Source organism: Argentina silus (assembly GCF_951799395.1).
Source record: "Argentina silus genome assembly, chromosome: X".
Classification (NCBI taxonomy): Eukaryota; Metazoa; Chordata; class Actinopteri; order Argentiniformes; family Argentinidae; genus Argentina; species Argentina silus.
In genome coordinates this window covers 17,814,881-17,831,625 of record NC_139653.1, presented here as the reverse complement: position 1 = coordinate 17,831,625, position 16,745 = coordinate 17,814,881, and the positions used below count along the sequence as shown (strand labels likewise).

Sequence of the window (16,745 nt, the reverse complement as noted above, 5' to 3'; positions counted from 1 at the left end):
GCCACCCTGACCTAAAGGGCGGCCTCGTTATTTAACTGTGCATGTGTTGCTGTCCCTATAAAATGGTTGCTCGAAAACACCTTATCTGAGAGAGTTTGAGACAGAGGAAAATTGTGCACTCTGCCAGGGTTTGGTCTCTGTGCAGACAGCTGTTTTTGGGTCTTAGTTGTAGGTTAAGTTGTGAAGTTAAGACAGGACACAAGGATAGCATTTTCCAGTTTTGATACTATTTCAATAGTAACAACCTTCTCTGTTTCTTGATTATAAATTACATTTGTGCTCATGCTTCAAGAACAACATGGAAACGGTGTAACAATTAAACGGAAACAAGAATCTTTCATGCAAAATAATTAAGTGGAAACTACTGTCCGCCTTACCTTGTAACAAGGTAATTGTCTTTCTTGTTACTGGTAACTATCAGTAATCACTGGTAATTACCATGGTTATTACCATGCCACTACCCACTTATTCCGAGCTGTAATGTAAAGTGCTACCGTTCTGTTACACAAGCAATGCTCTGCTCCCCCACTCCCATGCTGTCACGTCCTAACCCTCCCGTCTGTCACGAAAGCCCACTTTATTCAGAGATGCAGTGATTTGCGGATTGAATTGAAACAGAATCAGTGGTAGCAATGTTTACACACTATCTTTGTTTGTAAACAACTACTCACGCTTCGAAAACGGGAGGCATTCATGTGTGAGGAAGGTCTCTGGTAGAATAGTATGTTTTTACAGTCAGTAGGCTTTTTTGTGATTGTTTGTAAAATAGCTACCACGTAAAAATCACAGTGTGCATCTCAAGCGCAAATGTTTCAATCCCTCCCCAAGTCTAAGTTCTGAAAGCCAGTAGGTCATCCTTGGTCGTATGTCAGGGTAGTCCACAGCATTGGTTCAGTTCATCCCTCTTTAGTAGCTGTCAAGGGGTGTTGACCCTTCACCCCTTCCTGTTGGGAGCCACTAAGCCTGGGCATGTGCAGCCTTCTCCAGATGCCGCTGGTTGTATGCATTATATATATCTAGGAACATGTCCTTGCATGAGATGCGGGCACCTAGCTTGGAGCAGATAAGGAAGGATCCGGCCATCTTGCGGTGGAGAGAGTAGGTCTCCTCGGGTGGCGGGGTGAGGCGATGGCGCAGCATGACAGGGATCAGGCTCTTGATGCGCTGTGTGGTGCTCTGGGTACTAAAGTCAAAGGGCTCTGAGGAGGCGAAAGCCTCACCCAGGATCATCACCGCTTCCACATGGGCGTCCTGGAACGCCTGCAGAAGTGGAAAACACTATGCAATTAATGTAACCACAACTCAGATAATGAAGAGACTTTGCTCACAGGTAAAAGGTTATGGGGGATATTATAAACCACACAGTAAACCATTCAATATGACTGAGGATCATAATGCCATGGTTGTTAGTCACTGCAAGAACTCTTACTTTGGTTTCAAACCCTGTCAGGAACTTCAGATCCTTAGACTTCTCCAGCACAGTGGCCCTGTCACCAACTGAGGCTGCGTGGACCACCTGCACAAAGAGCCAACTGACATTACCATAATGCTACATATCATACAAAGCAAGCCAGGCTTTCTCATTGTGATGATCTGTGTACCTGGGTATTACATATTCACAGGACCCGTCATATATTTAACTGTTTATTAGGATCTCTTTGACACTCAATTGGGTTTGTCCTCCTAATCCTAAACCCTCGCTGGGGTCCATTCATTCCTGTTACCCTATCCAACATGTTTTTTATTATTTATTTTTGTATTTTATTTTATATCATTATCAGTAGGAACCATGAGGTATTATATGTCTTTCTATTAATAATAATTGGCAGAAAACTTCCATTTTGTAAGATGCTGTGATAGCTAAGGTATAGCAGTGTAATCTCTTGTAAATCATTTATCATTTACCTGTACGTAATCATCTGTAAAGGCCTCAGGGTAATCCCGACAGGCGCCAAAGTCTAACAGAATAATCTGAAAACACAGAGTAAGCAGAGGAGCAAGTCTCCATTTCACCATCATACAGATGTATAACTATGATGAATAAAGCTGTATACTCTACTGGATATGTATTGAATAATATTTTGTGAAAAAGAAAAAACGTAACTTGATTTTCATTAATTCAGATTATCATATATTTTAAAACAAAAAAGCAACATCATATATCATACTTTAACACAAGAGGTATAATGATAACACATAGCTTAAAAATGTTTTAATTGTTAATTGAGTGTGTGTTTAATTGAGTGTGTGTATTATGTTACATTTCCATTCATGATGAGTCATCTTGTCCCATGCGTTCCTTTACCTTGTTCTGCTCTGCGTTGTACAAGAAGTTGGCCCAGTTGGGGTCCGTCTGCATGAAGCGGAACTCAAAGACTTCTCTCAGACACAGCTGTAGGATGTTGAAGCAGATCTGTGGGGATATGATGGACCAGTTAGTTTACCATTCCCAGAGAGATAGGATTTAGGGTGACCCTAGACCCTAGATCTGTGGCTAGGGGTAACATCACCCTAGAGCACAGTCATAAAATAGGTGACACATTAACATTGAGTTACTGCCTCTGGTGGTTAGATGACAGCCACATGCAGTGTTGCATTGGCAATTTTAGTTTAGAACCTGAACATTTGTTCAATAGCGCAATTTTGCGTAGTCCTTGGGCCATCTCAATAGTCTAAAATTAATTCCATGTATTGTCTCCTCTTCCTCATCTACTCTGATCTGAAAATAGGACTGGTTAAAGTAACAGAGGAGGTCCTCAGACTATTTGATTGCATCTGTCCAAACCATCAATGTCAGTCCAGAGGGAGGAAATGAGACAAGGAGAGAAACCCAGTGTAGATTATTGAAATGCACACTTCATTACATTGTGATGACACAGTTACTGGATCATGACTAAAACTAAGTACATAGGTTTTCTGGATAAAATCAAAATGACGTGAACCGGAGTGTGGCCCAGCTTGTTGACTGCCATCCCGAGCTCACAAAAAACTGGCCTGAGTCAACTTCTGTCCTGTAATCCCTCTCTGTCTACATCCCTCCCCAGTCCTAGTATAAAATGAAAAAGAAAACATAATCCACTCTCCTTAAAAAAAAAGAAAGACTTTATTTTTGCCATCCCATTAAAGTGTGGGTCAGCAGTCATACCTGGTTTCGTGTCTCCTGGTTCAGATCTACACATTTGTCCAGTGGTACTCCTGACACCAGCTCCATGGCCAGAACCCTCCTCCCTGACAGTTCCTCAACCAACTCAGGCACATGAAAAAATGGGTCGTCCGCCAACAAGGACCTAAGGCCAGACAGAAAAATCTCTTAAAATGTAACAGCTATACACTGACTGACTTTTTGCTTGTCAATAGATGTTGCTGAAATGTCACCTTTGAACATTAAATGAAAATTTTTATGGAATTAATGCTACACCTGAAAACATAGGCTTACCTGAAATGCTTAGCACTCTCTGCTTCTCTCTTGTAGTCACACTCCCATGCCAGCTCTCTTTGAAGAACCTCAAGACTACTGTCCGCAAACAAGCCTGAAAAAAAAACATGATGCCAATACTCCATACACACCTACAATCCCAAATTAACCTCTGCTATGCACTTGTGTAGATCTGAGAGGATTCATATGGCAATAACTCCACTTCTTCTCCAATCTCCACAAGTGCATAGGGGAAAGGGAGTAGGAGTTTGGGGTCAGTTTGGGATTGGGCATTAGTTAACTCTGAAAAACCCTTACCTTCAGGTAAAACAACACTCATCTTCAACACTAACATCATGTTGTTGATGTCACTGTGTATGCTCTCTGCTACTCCTGGGTACTACAATGAGGAGAATACAGAATACAATTCATAAATCAGTGATTAAGAATATCATGTACATAATCCCAGAGTTTCAATGACAAAATATAATCTCATTACCAATAGAATATGCTCAACTGTGGTTGAGCATATTCCAGTGGTTGAGCTCTCCCATTTAGATAAGGCTAGCAGCACTGTGAGGGTCATGTTCTTTGACTTCTCCAGTGCATTTAACACCATATAGTCCTTACAAATGCGGATAAGCTGCTTAAGAACTACCTGACCAACAGGCCACAGTTTGTAAGGCTGCAGGGATGTGTGTCAGACTGGGTGGTGAGCAACACTGGCGCCCCCCAGGGGACAGTTCTGGCTCCCTTACTATTCACCCTCTATACCTCGGACTTCAGGCACAACACAGATACTTGCTATCTGCAGAAGTTCTTGGACGATTCTGCTATTGTGGGATGTGTCAGTGGAGGCCAGGAAACCGAGTACAGAGAACTGGTGGACAGTTTTGTTGAGTGGTGTGAGCAGAACCACCTGCTACTCAATATCATCAAGACAAAGGAGATGGTGGTGGACATTAGGAGGAATAGGATCCCCCTGTCTCCTGTTTCCATCCAGGGAACAAACATGGAGGTGGTCCAGAGCTACAAATACCTGGAGGTGCACCTGGACAATAATCTGGACTGGACTGGTAACACAGATGTCCTGTACAAGAGGGGCCAGAGCCGCCTTTATTTCCTGAAAAGCTCAGGTCCTTTGGTGTGTGCAGGACTCAGCTGAACATGTTCTAGCAGCCAGTGGTGGCCAGCGCAGTGATGTATGCGGTGGTATGCTGGGGGGGCAGCATCAAGGAAGGTGACACCAAGTGGCTGAACAAGCTTATTAGGAAAGCTGGTTCTGTCCTCGGTGTCACCCTGGACACTGTGGAGGAGGTGGCAAATAGGAGGATGAGGACCAAACTCCTGGCCATCATGGACAATCCCTCCCATCCCCTACATGACATGCAGAGAAGCTCCTTTAGCAACAGACTACTACAACCACGTTGCACTAAGGAGAGCTATAGGAGATCTTTTCTGCCTGCCGCAATAAGAATGTACAGCTCCTCCTCTGGCTGGCTCGATCGGGGTTATCAGAGTGCGGCTGGGGGATGTTAAATCATACTGGACTGTTCTTACTGTATACAATGTTTCCAGATGTCTATTTTATTCTATTATTCTATTCTGTTGTCACTTTATTTTGTTGTTGTTGCAAATAAAAGAACAGCACATCACAGAGGAGTACTAAAATATTTTTGAGTATTCGTAAATTTGGCATCCTGAGCAGTGCTTCTAATTTTTTTTTTTTAAAAGCGAGGCATGACGCAATGGTTTAGCAGTGCATCCAGTGTTCCATAGTGCATCATCCCATGTCGCATTGCCATGCGCTATAATCTCGTATTAGACTGGAGATCAAAACTAATAGGTCAGTGGTTGATACTACCACTATCAACCCTGGCATAGGGGGCTGGGGTCAGAGAGGGAGGCTGCTATCGACTCTGCTCCAACTGACCTGGATCTTCATGGCGATCTCTCTGCCGTCCTGCAGGACCCCGTGATGGACCTGACCTATCGAGGCGGCAGCAAAGGGCTTGTCCTCAAATGAAGACAGCTTCTCCCTCCAGCCCGCACCAAGCTCCTCCTCCAAAACCTTCTATAGTGTCTCACACACACACACACACACACACACACACACACACACACACACACACACACACACACACACACACACACACACACACACACACACACAACACACACAACACACACACATTACATTCAATTCCCATCTGGGACTGGCTCAAAGGTATGGGCATGGAATTTGTGAAAGAGTTTGTGTTTTTGCACATTTCACAAGAGTCTCAACACAATTTACAATTTGTGGAAGAAAAACAGCAAGGATCAAAACAACACAATATGTAGTAATATTACAGAATGTATAACCATACTTTATGAATTTATAAATTATGGGTAACACTTATAAGGCACTCATTTGTAGCTTATATGTGTTTAAAAAGTAGCTAATTAGGCAATGTTTGGGTATTATTAGCCATTTATTAGGTCTTTATTCAGGGTGTTCTTGTTCTCATGTTATAAATCATGTAGTAGCTGGCCAGTTAGATGTCATTTCAGCTACCCTCCAATCACCGGCTCACATCCGGTGATTGAACCAGCGACCTTGGGTTACTGGCTAGACTCCCTAACCTCAAGTCTAACCTTGCCCCCAATAACATTGTTGTGTGGATGTGTGTGTTTGTGTGTGTGTGGGGGGGGGGTGTCTTGAGGGGCTAGGTAGAAAGCAACACTTATAAGCTACAAATGATTGCCTAATATGTGTTTATGAATTGCCAGAAGACATCAATGTTCCGTTACATTTTGACTGAGAAACACGCAACCGTAGTCGCACCATTTGTCAATTCCTTTGCGATTGTAATGTGTGTCACACCTATGTCCTATTGTTGGGAATTGTATTTAAGGAGAAGGACAGCAAGATGTACTTTGAGTTTCTCGGATTAGGCCTATGTGCACCGGTCTCCTGTGTTGTACTTGACACAACACAGCGTTAAATGTATGATTAAACTTCCATTTGTTTGCTACAGTTATATGTTACTTTGAACTGTTAAATTGGTTATTTTGGCTATCCTCATTCTTCCTAGGTGCATTAATGTGATGTTGTGCGCTAGATAAAGGTTCTGTTAATACAGCATGACATAATCATGACCAGGTTCTCTAATGTTCACATGCATCGTTAATGACACGTAGACTGAGTCATCAGCTTCAGATATTGGCCTGAGTGTAAATTCCTCGAATAACTTGAGGGCATGGTAAAATAGCATTTGTGTATTCTTAATGGAATCTAGGATCCAATATGATTGATTGGCTGTAACACAGGGATGAGCAAAGAATAATCAATCATTATTAATGATGAAATATCTTTTGGAGTCAGATATAACGTAATGTTAACTTGTGTTGGTTGGTCATGTGACCAGTTGCTTTGAGTTTACTTCATCATGTCCATAACTGTTTGAAGTTGTACTTGAGAATAAATGTATGTCTTATTCTTAACCCGTCCTCTATTCTTCAGTGTTTTTATTTCCAATTCTTGAGATAATTACATCATCAGTGTCACTCACATTCATCTGCCAGGCTGGCATGAAGTCTGCACTCTGTCTGACCCTTTCAAAGATCTTCTGGAGTTGGGGATTGATGAAGGTGTTATCTAGAAAGGAAGAACATTTGGAAAGACTTTTAACCCATTTTGATGTCAAGTAGTTTTCTGTGAGGACACCTACACAGAAGTGTTTAAAGTCATCACAGGTAATTCATGCTCCCAGCGGCATTAATCAAGCAGACAATATTTTGGCCCTTAGGTTGTGCATCTATTGAACAAACAACGTTTATAACCGTAGGTCTCTGTTGGGCCGAAACATTGTTTGTTCAATAAATGCACTGGAGAGCATGAATTACCAGGCCAGCACCAGGCCAAAGTCACTGGATAAAGTATGCATATGTTCTCTGTCTTTCATGTTGTCATCACAGGTAACACAGAAGATAGTAGAGGGGAGGGTGATGTAGTTTATACCTTGTATGCTGAGCATCTGTCCTATTTTGAGCGCTGCCCCTCGAACTTTGCACAAGGTGTTGACAATCCTCTCAGCGTTAGCCTCTGACAGGAGTGGGGAGTCTAACAGGGCCCCAAAGTCTGAGAGAGACACAAATACAACACATTAAATTAAAAGGGCAAACTGCCACTTTTTGGAGTAAATAGCTGAGGGATGGGGCTGGAGAAATGTAACCACTCTCAAATTCATAGATGGAGCTATGGCTGCAAGCACTAACCATATGAGATCAAAACCATGTTTTTAAGATACTGTATACACCGTTGGTTTATAATTAGATTGTTTAGAAACAATGGAGTAAAGCAAGCTTACATATTTTGGGTTCTGATGGAATAAGACAAACTAAGCTCATGAGGCATTACTTATTAAGTTATATTCTTCAAGAATCAATATATAATATAACATTATATAACATTAATTCCAAAAAAGTATGTTCCAATCCCAGATTTCCCCTTTAAAGCCACACATTGTACAGTATTGTGACATTTTAAAGCCTGACTGGTGTGTTTAGCTTCAAGGGTGGGTTTTGATTATTATTTATTTTTTTACCAAATCAATATTTTTTATGTACATAGCTTGTTAAAGAAAGGTACAAGTAAGGTACTCTTTTTAAGCGATTTCTCTTGGTTTTTGGATGTGGCTGATATAACTTGTGCTACAGCCAAACATCGGTCTGTGTACCACCGTGGATGTTGAAATGCCGAACAAAGAAATACACTTGAACTGTAAGATCATGTGTGTGTCTGTACAAGTCAAATGTCATACATCGAAGGGTAACTGAAATGTCTTGAACACTTGGACATGTACATATTGTTTACATGAGCATCGCATTACGTTCATCTGCATCAACTAAATGTTCTGAATGTCAGTGTGCACCTCTGAAAACTGCAAGAGGTTATAGCAATGATTACAGCCAAGCAGACAGATCATAACTTATTATGGGGTGTCTCAATGATTTGCAATGTGTCCTATATGATAAAATACATATTGAATATTGAGAAACGAAAGAGTAGCTGTTATGTGTTTGGTATGCCACAAGAAGGTTTTGAAGTCCCACCTCAGATGCAATTATTATTCGTTTTTTTCTTAACAGTGAAACTATTCTTTTGCAGTACAACATTTGACTCATATAGACACACAAATAATCAGTGTGTCTGTAACAGTTGAGTACATTTCTTTTTCATTCCAACCTCCACGGTGACATAGACTACATATAGTTGTTTGGCTGTAACAAGTTATTTCAGCCACATCCAAAATTACAACACCGGCAGCCAGGCTAATAGTTAGCAGCGCCCTAGAAGATCTGGTAATACTGAAGGAAACTCAGCTTTTACAAAATAGGTACAACTCAGCTAAGTTGAAAGGTAAGACCGTAGCCATGGTCTCTTCACTGCAAACAAACCAGTCTGCGAAACAAGCCCCCTTCCCTCCCTCAGGCTACAGCATGCACTCTGTGTGCACATCATCCACATGAAACGCCTGTAACTATAGAATATGAAAATGAAACACTGAAGAATAGATGAAGGGTCAAAAATAACACATACATTTATTCCCAATGATTACTTATAACAGTTATGGACATGATCGAACGAACTCAACACAAGTGGTCACATGACCAACTGGCACAAGTTAACATTACGTTAAATCTGACTCAAAAAGATATTTCATGGTTAATAATGATAATTGATAATTCTTTGCTCATCCCTGTGTGACAGACAATCGATCATATTGGATCCTAGATTTCATTAAGAATACCCAAAATGCTATTTTTACCATGCCCACAAGTTAAAATAAATCGGATTGGAGGAGTTTACGCTCAGGACAATATCTGAAGCTGATGACTCGTTGATGATGTCGTTAACGATGCATGTGAACATTAGACATTAAATGGGAGAACCTGGTCCCGATTATGTCATGCTGTATTAACTGAACCTTTATCTAGCGAACAACATCACATTAATGCACATAGGAAGAATGAGAATAGAGTATCAACAAAATAACCAATTTAACAGTTTCAAAGCAACACATGACTGTAAGTTTTAACCATACGTGCGTCAAGGACAACGCGGGAGAATGGTGCCCGTAACTCTAAACCCCAAGAATATCCCGCCGTCCCTCTCCTTAAATATAATTTCCAACAAAGGACAAGGTGTGAGATACATTACAATCGCAAAGGAATTGACAAATGGTGAGGGTGCGACTCCTTCAGGATGTCCGCCAGGCTCATTCAACTTTAAATAGTTATACACATTGAAATCAAGCCTGGCGCCACCAAAACTCCGTCTTCATAACCTGTTCAAAACCAATAATGTAAATTGTTAAATTGCGAAAAAAAATAGGTATGTGTGTGTGTGTGTGTGTGTAATATATATATATATATATATATATACACATACACACACACACACACACACACACACACACACACACACACACACACACACACACACAGTGCCCTCCATAAGTATTGGAAAGAGGAAGGATTTTCTTTGGATTTGAAATAAAACAACTACCATTTAGAAATGACAACCCTTTTTATACATAGTCCCCTTATTTCAGGGCACCACAAGTATTGGAACGACCTGGTAGGACAGAGGATGACCGAAAAATTAATTAAGGAATTAAGGAATAATTAAGGAAAAAAAAAAAAAAACTGTCCAAGAGGTGTAAATGTCTCAGAGACCAGCATCTGCAGAAAACTTCACCAGCAGAACTACAGAAGCTTCACTGCAAGGTGCAAACCACTAGTTATCCCAGAAAATGGTCAGGTTATAGTTTGCTAAAAAGTACCTAAAAAGTCTGCAGAGGTCTGGAAAATGGTATTGTGGGCAGATAAGATGAATATTATCATGTACGAGAGTGATTAGAAGAAGAAAGTTTGGAGAAAAAAGCATCTGCCCAAAATTTACAGCATACCACCTCATCTTTGAAACATGGTGGAGGGTGATATGGTTTGGACATGTATAGACAAGAACTGGATATCTTAATTTATGATGTTACTGTTGACAGCAGCAGCAGAATTGTATTCTGAAGTGCACAGAAACATCTACTCACATCTACTTGAGTACAAGCAAATGCCACCAAATTCATTGGATGGTGCTTCATCATACAGTAAGACCATGACCACAAACATACTGCTATAGCAACTAGGGAGTTTTTCAGGGCCAAAAAGTGGGAAGTTTGAGACTGGCCAGGTCAATATTCAGATTTAAATCCAATTGAACATGCATTTCATTCCTGATGATGAGGTTTTATCATAAACTGATAATGGCTGCAGTACAGGCCCGGCAGAGCATCACCAGAGAATATACCCAGTGTCTGGAGGGGTCAATGGATCGCAGACTTCAGGCAGTTATTGCATGGCAAAGGATTATCGACCAAATACTAAAACATGAGTATTTCCATATTATTTTCCAATACTTCTGGAGCTCTGAAATAAGAGGACTATGTTTAAAAGGGTTGTAATTTCTAAATGGTGAAATCAATCTGAAAAAAGAAAATATTGAATTAAAGCTGAGAATCTCTACTTTAGCCGCATAGTAATTGTTTGATTTCAAATCCTAACTGTTGGGTTATAGAGCTAAAAGAAGACTAATCGCTTCCTCTTTCCAATACTAATGGTGGGCACTTCAGTAATTACTTGATTTCAAATCCAAACTTTTGGAGTATAGAGCCAAAAGAAAAAAAAATGAAAAAAGTGCTGCACTGTCCCATTAATTACGCAGGGCACTGTATATAAACATTTGCATAGAGACAGTTTAGATGGAATATCATCAATCTACGTTGTTAGATTTGTGGAAATATATTGTGGTCTGGTGAGCTCTGGAGCAGAGAGTAGAGTAGAGAGCAAAGCATAGATGAGCCGACTGTACCTGAGCGCTTGCCACCCAAAGACTGCTTGGCCACCTCTGCAATGGCACCAATGCCCAGCCCTACTGCCAGACCTTCAGAGACAAAAAGAGGATGGCCAATCATGAGCTTTATTACATGTGGTATAATTACACTCTTTCATCATTATGCCGGTTACCCAGATAAAGATTAAGCCTATTGCTGGACTAGAAAGCACTTTCAATGGAGATTCTCCATTGAGCACTTTCGACCAGGAGAAGGCATGTCTGGGAAACGGGCACATAGAGTTGTCCTCTCTTCTCATGATCATACACTGCAACATTTACCACATGAGAAAGGTAAGGACATGTTTGGTATAAGTGATTATGTACATATTCTAGCCTCAAGGTCGTAGGGACAGGTCTGTATCATGATGGAATCACGCTATATTGGGTGTGCTCTACATCTTGTGCTTGTGGTTGCAATTAAATTCCTACCCCCAAAGTTTACCAGCCTGCTGATTCTTGTGGCAGGAACCTTCCTCTCTCTCGCATAATCACTAAGCTGTAAGGAAAAAAAGAAGAAGAAAAAGAAGAATTACACAAATCTTTGCCAAACCATAGTCAAAACCGACAACATGTATAACCTTTCAGGCAACAAGACTCCAAACTGTTCTATCACCTTGACTTATATCATGCAATGGACTTCCACATATACAACATATGTTACATAACATGTATAACATGTGTCTACCCACAGCAAGGGCCAGAGAGATCAAATGCCACATGTCAATGTTATCCATCTATAGCACATGCCTGAAGTAACAGCAGACCTACATACTAGGACATGCAAAAACACTTGTGCTATAGATGCAAGGACATTTAAGTTTGTCAAATCATTTTATTTGTGTGTAACAAAGATATCCTTCAGCAGAAAAGTGGATTCAGAGGTGACACATAAAATGACACGCATGTAGGGCGTGATACATTTTGTAAGTGCTCAACATTCACTTAATGTTCATATTAAAACATATATTGCAGTCTGAATACTGTATAGCTGTCTGCTTTTGAAAATAGAAAATCATCTCAAATTTTGGCTTAAGTGTTAATCAATTTCTTATCTCATTAGACACTTAGTTTAAGGACAACCAACTTGATGGTACCTGGTACCTGGAAGGTGTGCCCTTCTCTGTCCAATTAGGTAATTTCTTGACACACTTTTTTCTATTTCAGGGGCCCATTTTTGGCGTGTAAGTGTTCATTTAAGTAATAGTGGCTGAAAAATATGCAAAAAATGTAGCATCTCTTTAAAAAACCTCTAATCATGAAATCAAAGAAATAATGAGGTAAGCAGAGTTGACCAACCTTCTGCTTGACTGGCCTGTAGGGAACCTGCCTAGCCTCCCTGGCCTTCTTAATGTCCTCTGGGGTGAGTCTGGCTACGACAGAATCGTGGACAAACCTGGCATGGCGTAGTGAAGGGGTAATGTGGAGGAACCTTGCACTCTGGCCGGGCCAGCCCGCCCCCCCTAGGCCCAAAGCTGGGCTCGGGGGAACTCCTGTGGGCATGTCAGGGGCCTCTGCCTTGGTGGCTACGTCAGGTGGAAACTCTGAGCCCACCGCCCACTTGGCAGCCTCATCTGGGTCCATCTCCTCCCATCCCTCAGCATCAGGGAAAACGTCCTCCTTGATGGACTGTTGCTGAATTGAAAAAGGGTTGATTCACAATGTTTAGTTTATGGTTTTAACTTACTTATCCAGTGTGGCTACAGAGAGAGAGAATTCTACATACTGGCAGTCAAATGTAAATGTAATTTTTTGATCAGCAGGACCGTCAGGGTTCTAAACAACACATGATTGAGCAGGCACAAGCCATCCATGTCCTGTCAGATGACAGAAGAACACAACTCTCCCTGACATGGCAAGACACTGATGTCTTGCAAGCAATAAACAAAGCACTAAAACCAGTCAATGACTTCACAGGTATCCTGACAGGTGAAAGTCACCAGCTCTTCCCTCCTCCCTCTCCCCATTCTCCATCTAATCAGGAAAGGTGATTTGGCCGAGTCAGACGACATTCAGCTAACGGCTGTCATAAAAGCTGGAATACTGGCCAAGCTGGAGGCTAAATATAACAATGATGTGGTATGAGAATGAATGTGCAAGTGCACCTTCCTGGATCCTCGCTACCATGGGGACCATGACAGCTCTTTCAATGAGACAAAGCGTAACATAGAGGCAGATATGGTCACATTGGAGAGGCAACCTCAAGCAGCAAGTCAACTGACCATCAGGCTAGAGGAGGGAGAGGAGGGGGATGCACAGCCCCCAAAGAGAAAAAATACTTTTGGGCAGTCTCCTGGGGAATAAAGCATCTGCTGCAGCTAAGCCTAAATTGCAGTAGGCCTGTTTTTTTATGTAGACCTATTTGTTTGCCATGGCAAATTATTTGCACTCCAAGTTTGTTTCTGTGTTTGTTGTTACACTTAGTGTTTTAAATGTAAAAATTGTCATTCCGTGTGTGACATTCATCAGTTAATACAATTCTTTTAATCATATAAAGTGTCTTTTACTGACAGATTCTCATGTTTGAACAGCGGAGAAGTTTCCCAAAATGCTTGTTGATAAATAAGTATTGTAAGCCTGTTCTTTGTTGCAGAATGATGAGAGCAATCATATCAAAATCAATCTAAATCAATAAGATTTACAGGAGATGTGTTAGTTGTGAAAGTCTGCAAGAGAAATTGTGAACTGTTAAATGCTGAATAGTAATCAAGTGAGACAAGTGCAGTATAGAAAAAAGACGGTATAGCAGTCACCACATAAATATTTATGTTTTTCAATGTAGAGGCTAAATATGACAATGATAAATGAAATATAAATCTGCCAGAACTTGTGATGCATCGGAGACATTGTGTGCCTTATCTGTTTGTGGTCAACTGTATACAGCCTTCTACCATCTCTCTCACACAACGCAAAGACTGCATTACTACAACTATCATCGTTACCACCACCCACCACTATACGATTGATGAACATTTGTCTGATAATACTTAAAGAAAAAATTACATTCCACTTTAACCTCATTGTAAATCCAAACCTTTTGGAGTGTAGAGCCAAAAGAAGAAGAAATGCTTCACTGTTCTATTACTTACACGGGGCACTGTATCTACTGTAACACCTCATCTATCTATCTAACCTTCTGTCATTTATCTATATTCCATCATCTATCAAACGTTCTCTTATCTGTCTATCAATCTACCTGCCTATCTAACCTTCTCTCTATCCTTCACTAGATCTACTATCTGTCATCTATCAATTCACCCCTCCAACCCACCAATCAAACATCTTTAACTTCATCACCGACCATAACAAGACTCTCGCTTTCTTTGAACTACCCATCAAATGTATCTATCATCCAAACCATCTTTAAACTTTTTCTACTACCAAAATAGGACTTTGTAAGCCCTCAAAGTTTCTTCTGGAACTTATTTTTCTAGTTATCTTTTGCAATTTGCCTAATGCAATTTTACAATTGTGGAGATGACTTAACACATAAAACGGCTGGGAGCAGGTCAGAGTTATGGCTGTTTTTCTCATCAGTGTCCAGTCATGTTGCAGGTAGCAAACACTGACATTCAGAGACAATGTTTAAGTGACTGCCAAACACCCATGTCTCCTATCCTTCATACAGTGCTTACCTTGACACCACCCATGACCGTGCCCAAGACTCCCTCCACCATCTCCTGAGCAGCTTTGACCCCATTGCCCAGTGTGGAGTTACAGGCCATGAGCCTCAGCTGTTCCCCCTGGTTGGTGACAAAGGCAGTACCCACCCTCCCTGCCCCACGAAGCACCTGGAGTACCTCAGCTAACATCACTGTAGGGACACAAAGACACATACATTTACACATCACACACGGCCACTGGTGCATGTGTACATGCATGCACATGTACACACATGTAAACGCACACACACATGCATGCAAGCATGTATGTGCGCGCGCACACACACACACACACATATATATATGGATAACACAAATTCAGTGCAATCCTTGAATCTTGTAGGAATCCACTACTGATGCTTTAGATTGATCTATACATTTATACTCAGCAGGGTTTAACCTTATAGTAGGTTGGCTGTGTAGGCTATGTTGATGACATTAGGGATGGGTTAACAGATTATTCGATTAGTCAATCACTGGCATTCAAACCAATTTTAAAATAGGTAATCGATTAATCGAAAAATACCACTTTCCCTCACTTTCAGTGGCACAACTGAAGCAATCCACTTTGTGAGATTGTGGGTCGGATTTGTCTCATTTTATCCAACAGAAGCAGACCCTGCTCTTTCACTCACTGTCACTATCAAATCATTACTGGCGGGCTGGTCAAACAAGAACTGTGCAGTCATAATAACAACAAACTAGCAAAATTGTGGTGAAAACGTATTAATCGACCCTTGTAACCATCAATTAAACCCAAAAACTTGAATCGGAGCCATCCCTAGATGACATGCAATGCACACACGTGATCTACACACTTCCGCAGTTGACGAATTATCAACTCACAGACGTTTGATTACACAACTTGAACTGACTTCAAGTACAGTATCTACAGAAACATCAATCGAGAAAATGCCAAAATAAAGTTTTCGAACATATGCCATATCATACGGTGTACATCATTGATTATTCCACAGCTAACACTTCACATGATGATATGCCTCAGCATTGTGCGTTGATCCTCAAGCGAATGAAACACTAAATGTAACAGATAATATGACATTTATAAAGTCACTTACTCCTGAAGAAATAGTGTTTTCTCTAGAATATGAAGGTGTCCTTCAACCCATGCAGTTTGTGGACGGGGATTGTTTTTCAACCGCTGACGGCACCGGAAACTACAGTTTGACAGACGTGACTATTGTCCAACCGCAGTCCAAGATACAGGCATGGGCGGGTTACATTTACTCTTTAACATTTGACATTTCAATTAACCACTCATATGAGATATTAGACACGTTGTTATGGTTTTAGAAGGTGTGGAAGGTGCGGCTACGTCAGTTCGATGGCCAATCACATTTATGTAAAGGCGTACAATATTGGAGCAGCACCAAGTCATAGTGGCAAGTGAAAGTCTATGAGGGGTGGATTGTGTCAGGGGAGGGAGAAGCTACCGATGGTTATGGATAACTCTGCGGTCGACCGTTCGTCTGAGCGTCTCAAAACGTTTGCTTTTTGAATGGATTTAATATGGACGTTCAGATGCACAGTCACGTCATGGCGACGGCGACGGCAGGTTAGTACTCTTCATAATTTACTAACGTCTGTACAATCACCAAGACGTGTCTAACGCCGCCGTCACGATCCCTCTGTAAACAACGCTTGTCTAACGCCGCCACCGCCGTCAATTGAAGACCAAGTCAGGGTTTTTTTCCCAAAGCTTTTTAATCAGTCC

The 16,745-nt window shown here is 41.2% G+C and overlaps 1 protein-coding gene across 1 annotated transcript; it reads right to left on the bottom strand.

The window, feature by feature from the left end:
* Window positions 1-205: 205 nt before the first annotated feature.
* Window positions 206-16,217, bottom strand: coq8b (coenzyme Q8B). The gene is made up of 15 exons (XM_083695090.1): window positions 16,090-16,217; window positions 14,984-15,162; window positions 12,648-12,983; window positions 11,781-11,847; window positions 11,328-11,399; window positions 7,419-7,538; window positions 6,970-7,055; window positions 5,349-5,489; window positions 3,734-3,815; window positions 3,437-3,530; window positions 3,146-3,287; window positions 2,306-2,413; window positions 1,906-1,971; window positions 1,430-1,516; window positions 206-1,260 (listed from the first exon to the last, which is right to left on the bottom strand). Coding segments are annotated over exons 1-15 (1,884 nt in total). The 5' UTR covers window positions 16,091-16,217; the 3' UTR covers window positions 206-957.
* Between the last annotated feature and the right edge of the window lie 528 nt (window positions 16,218-16,745).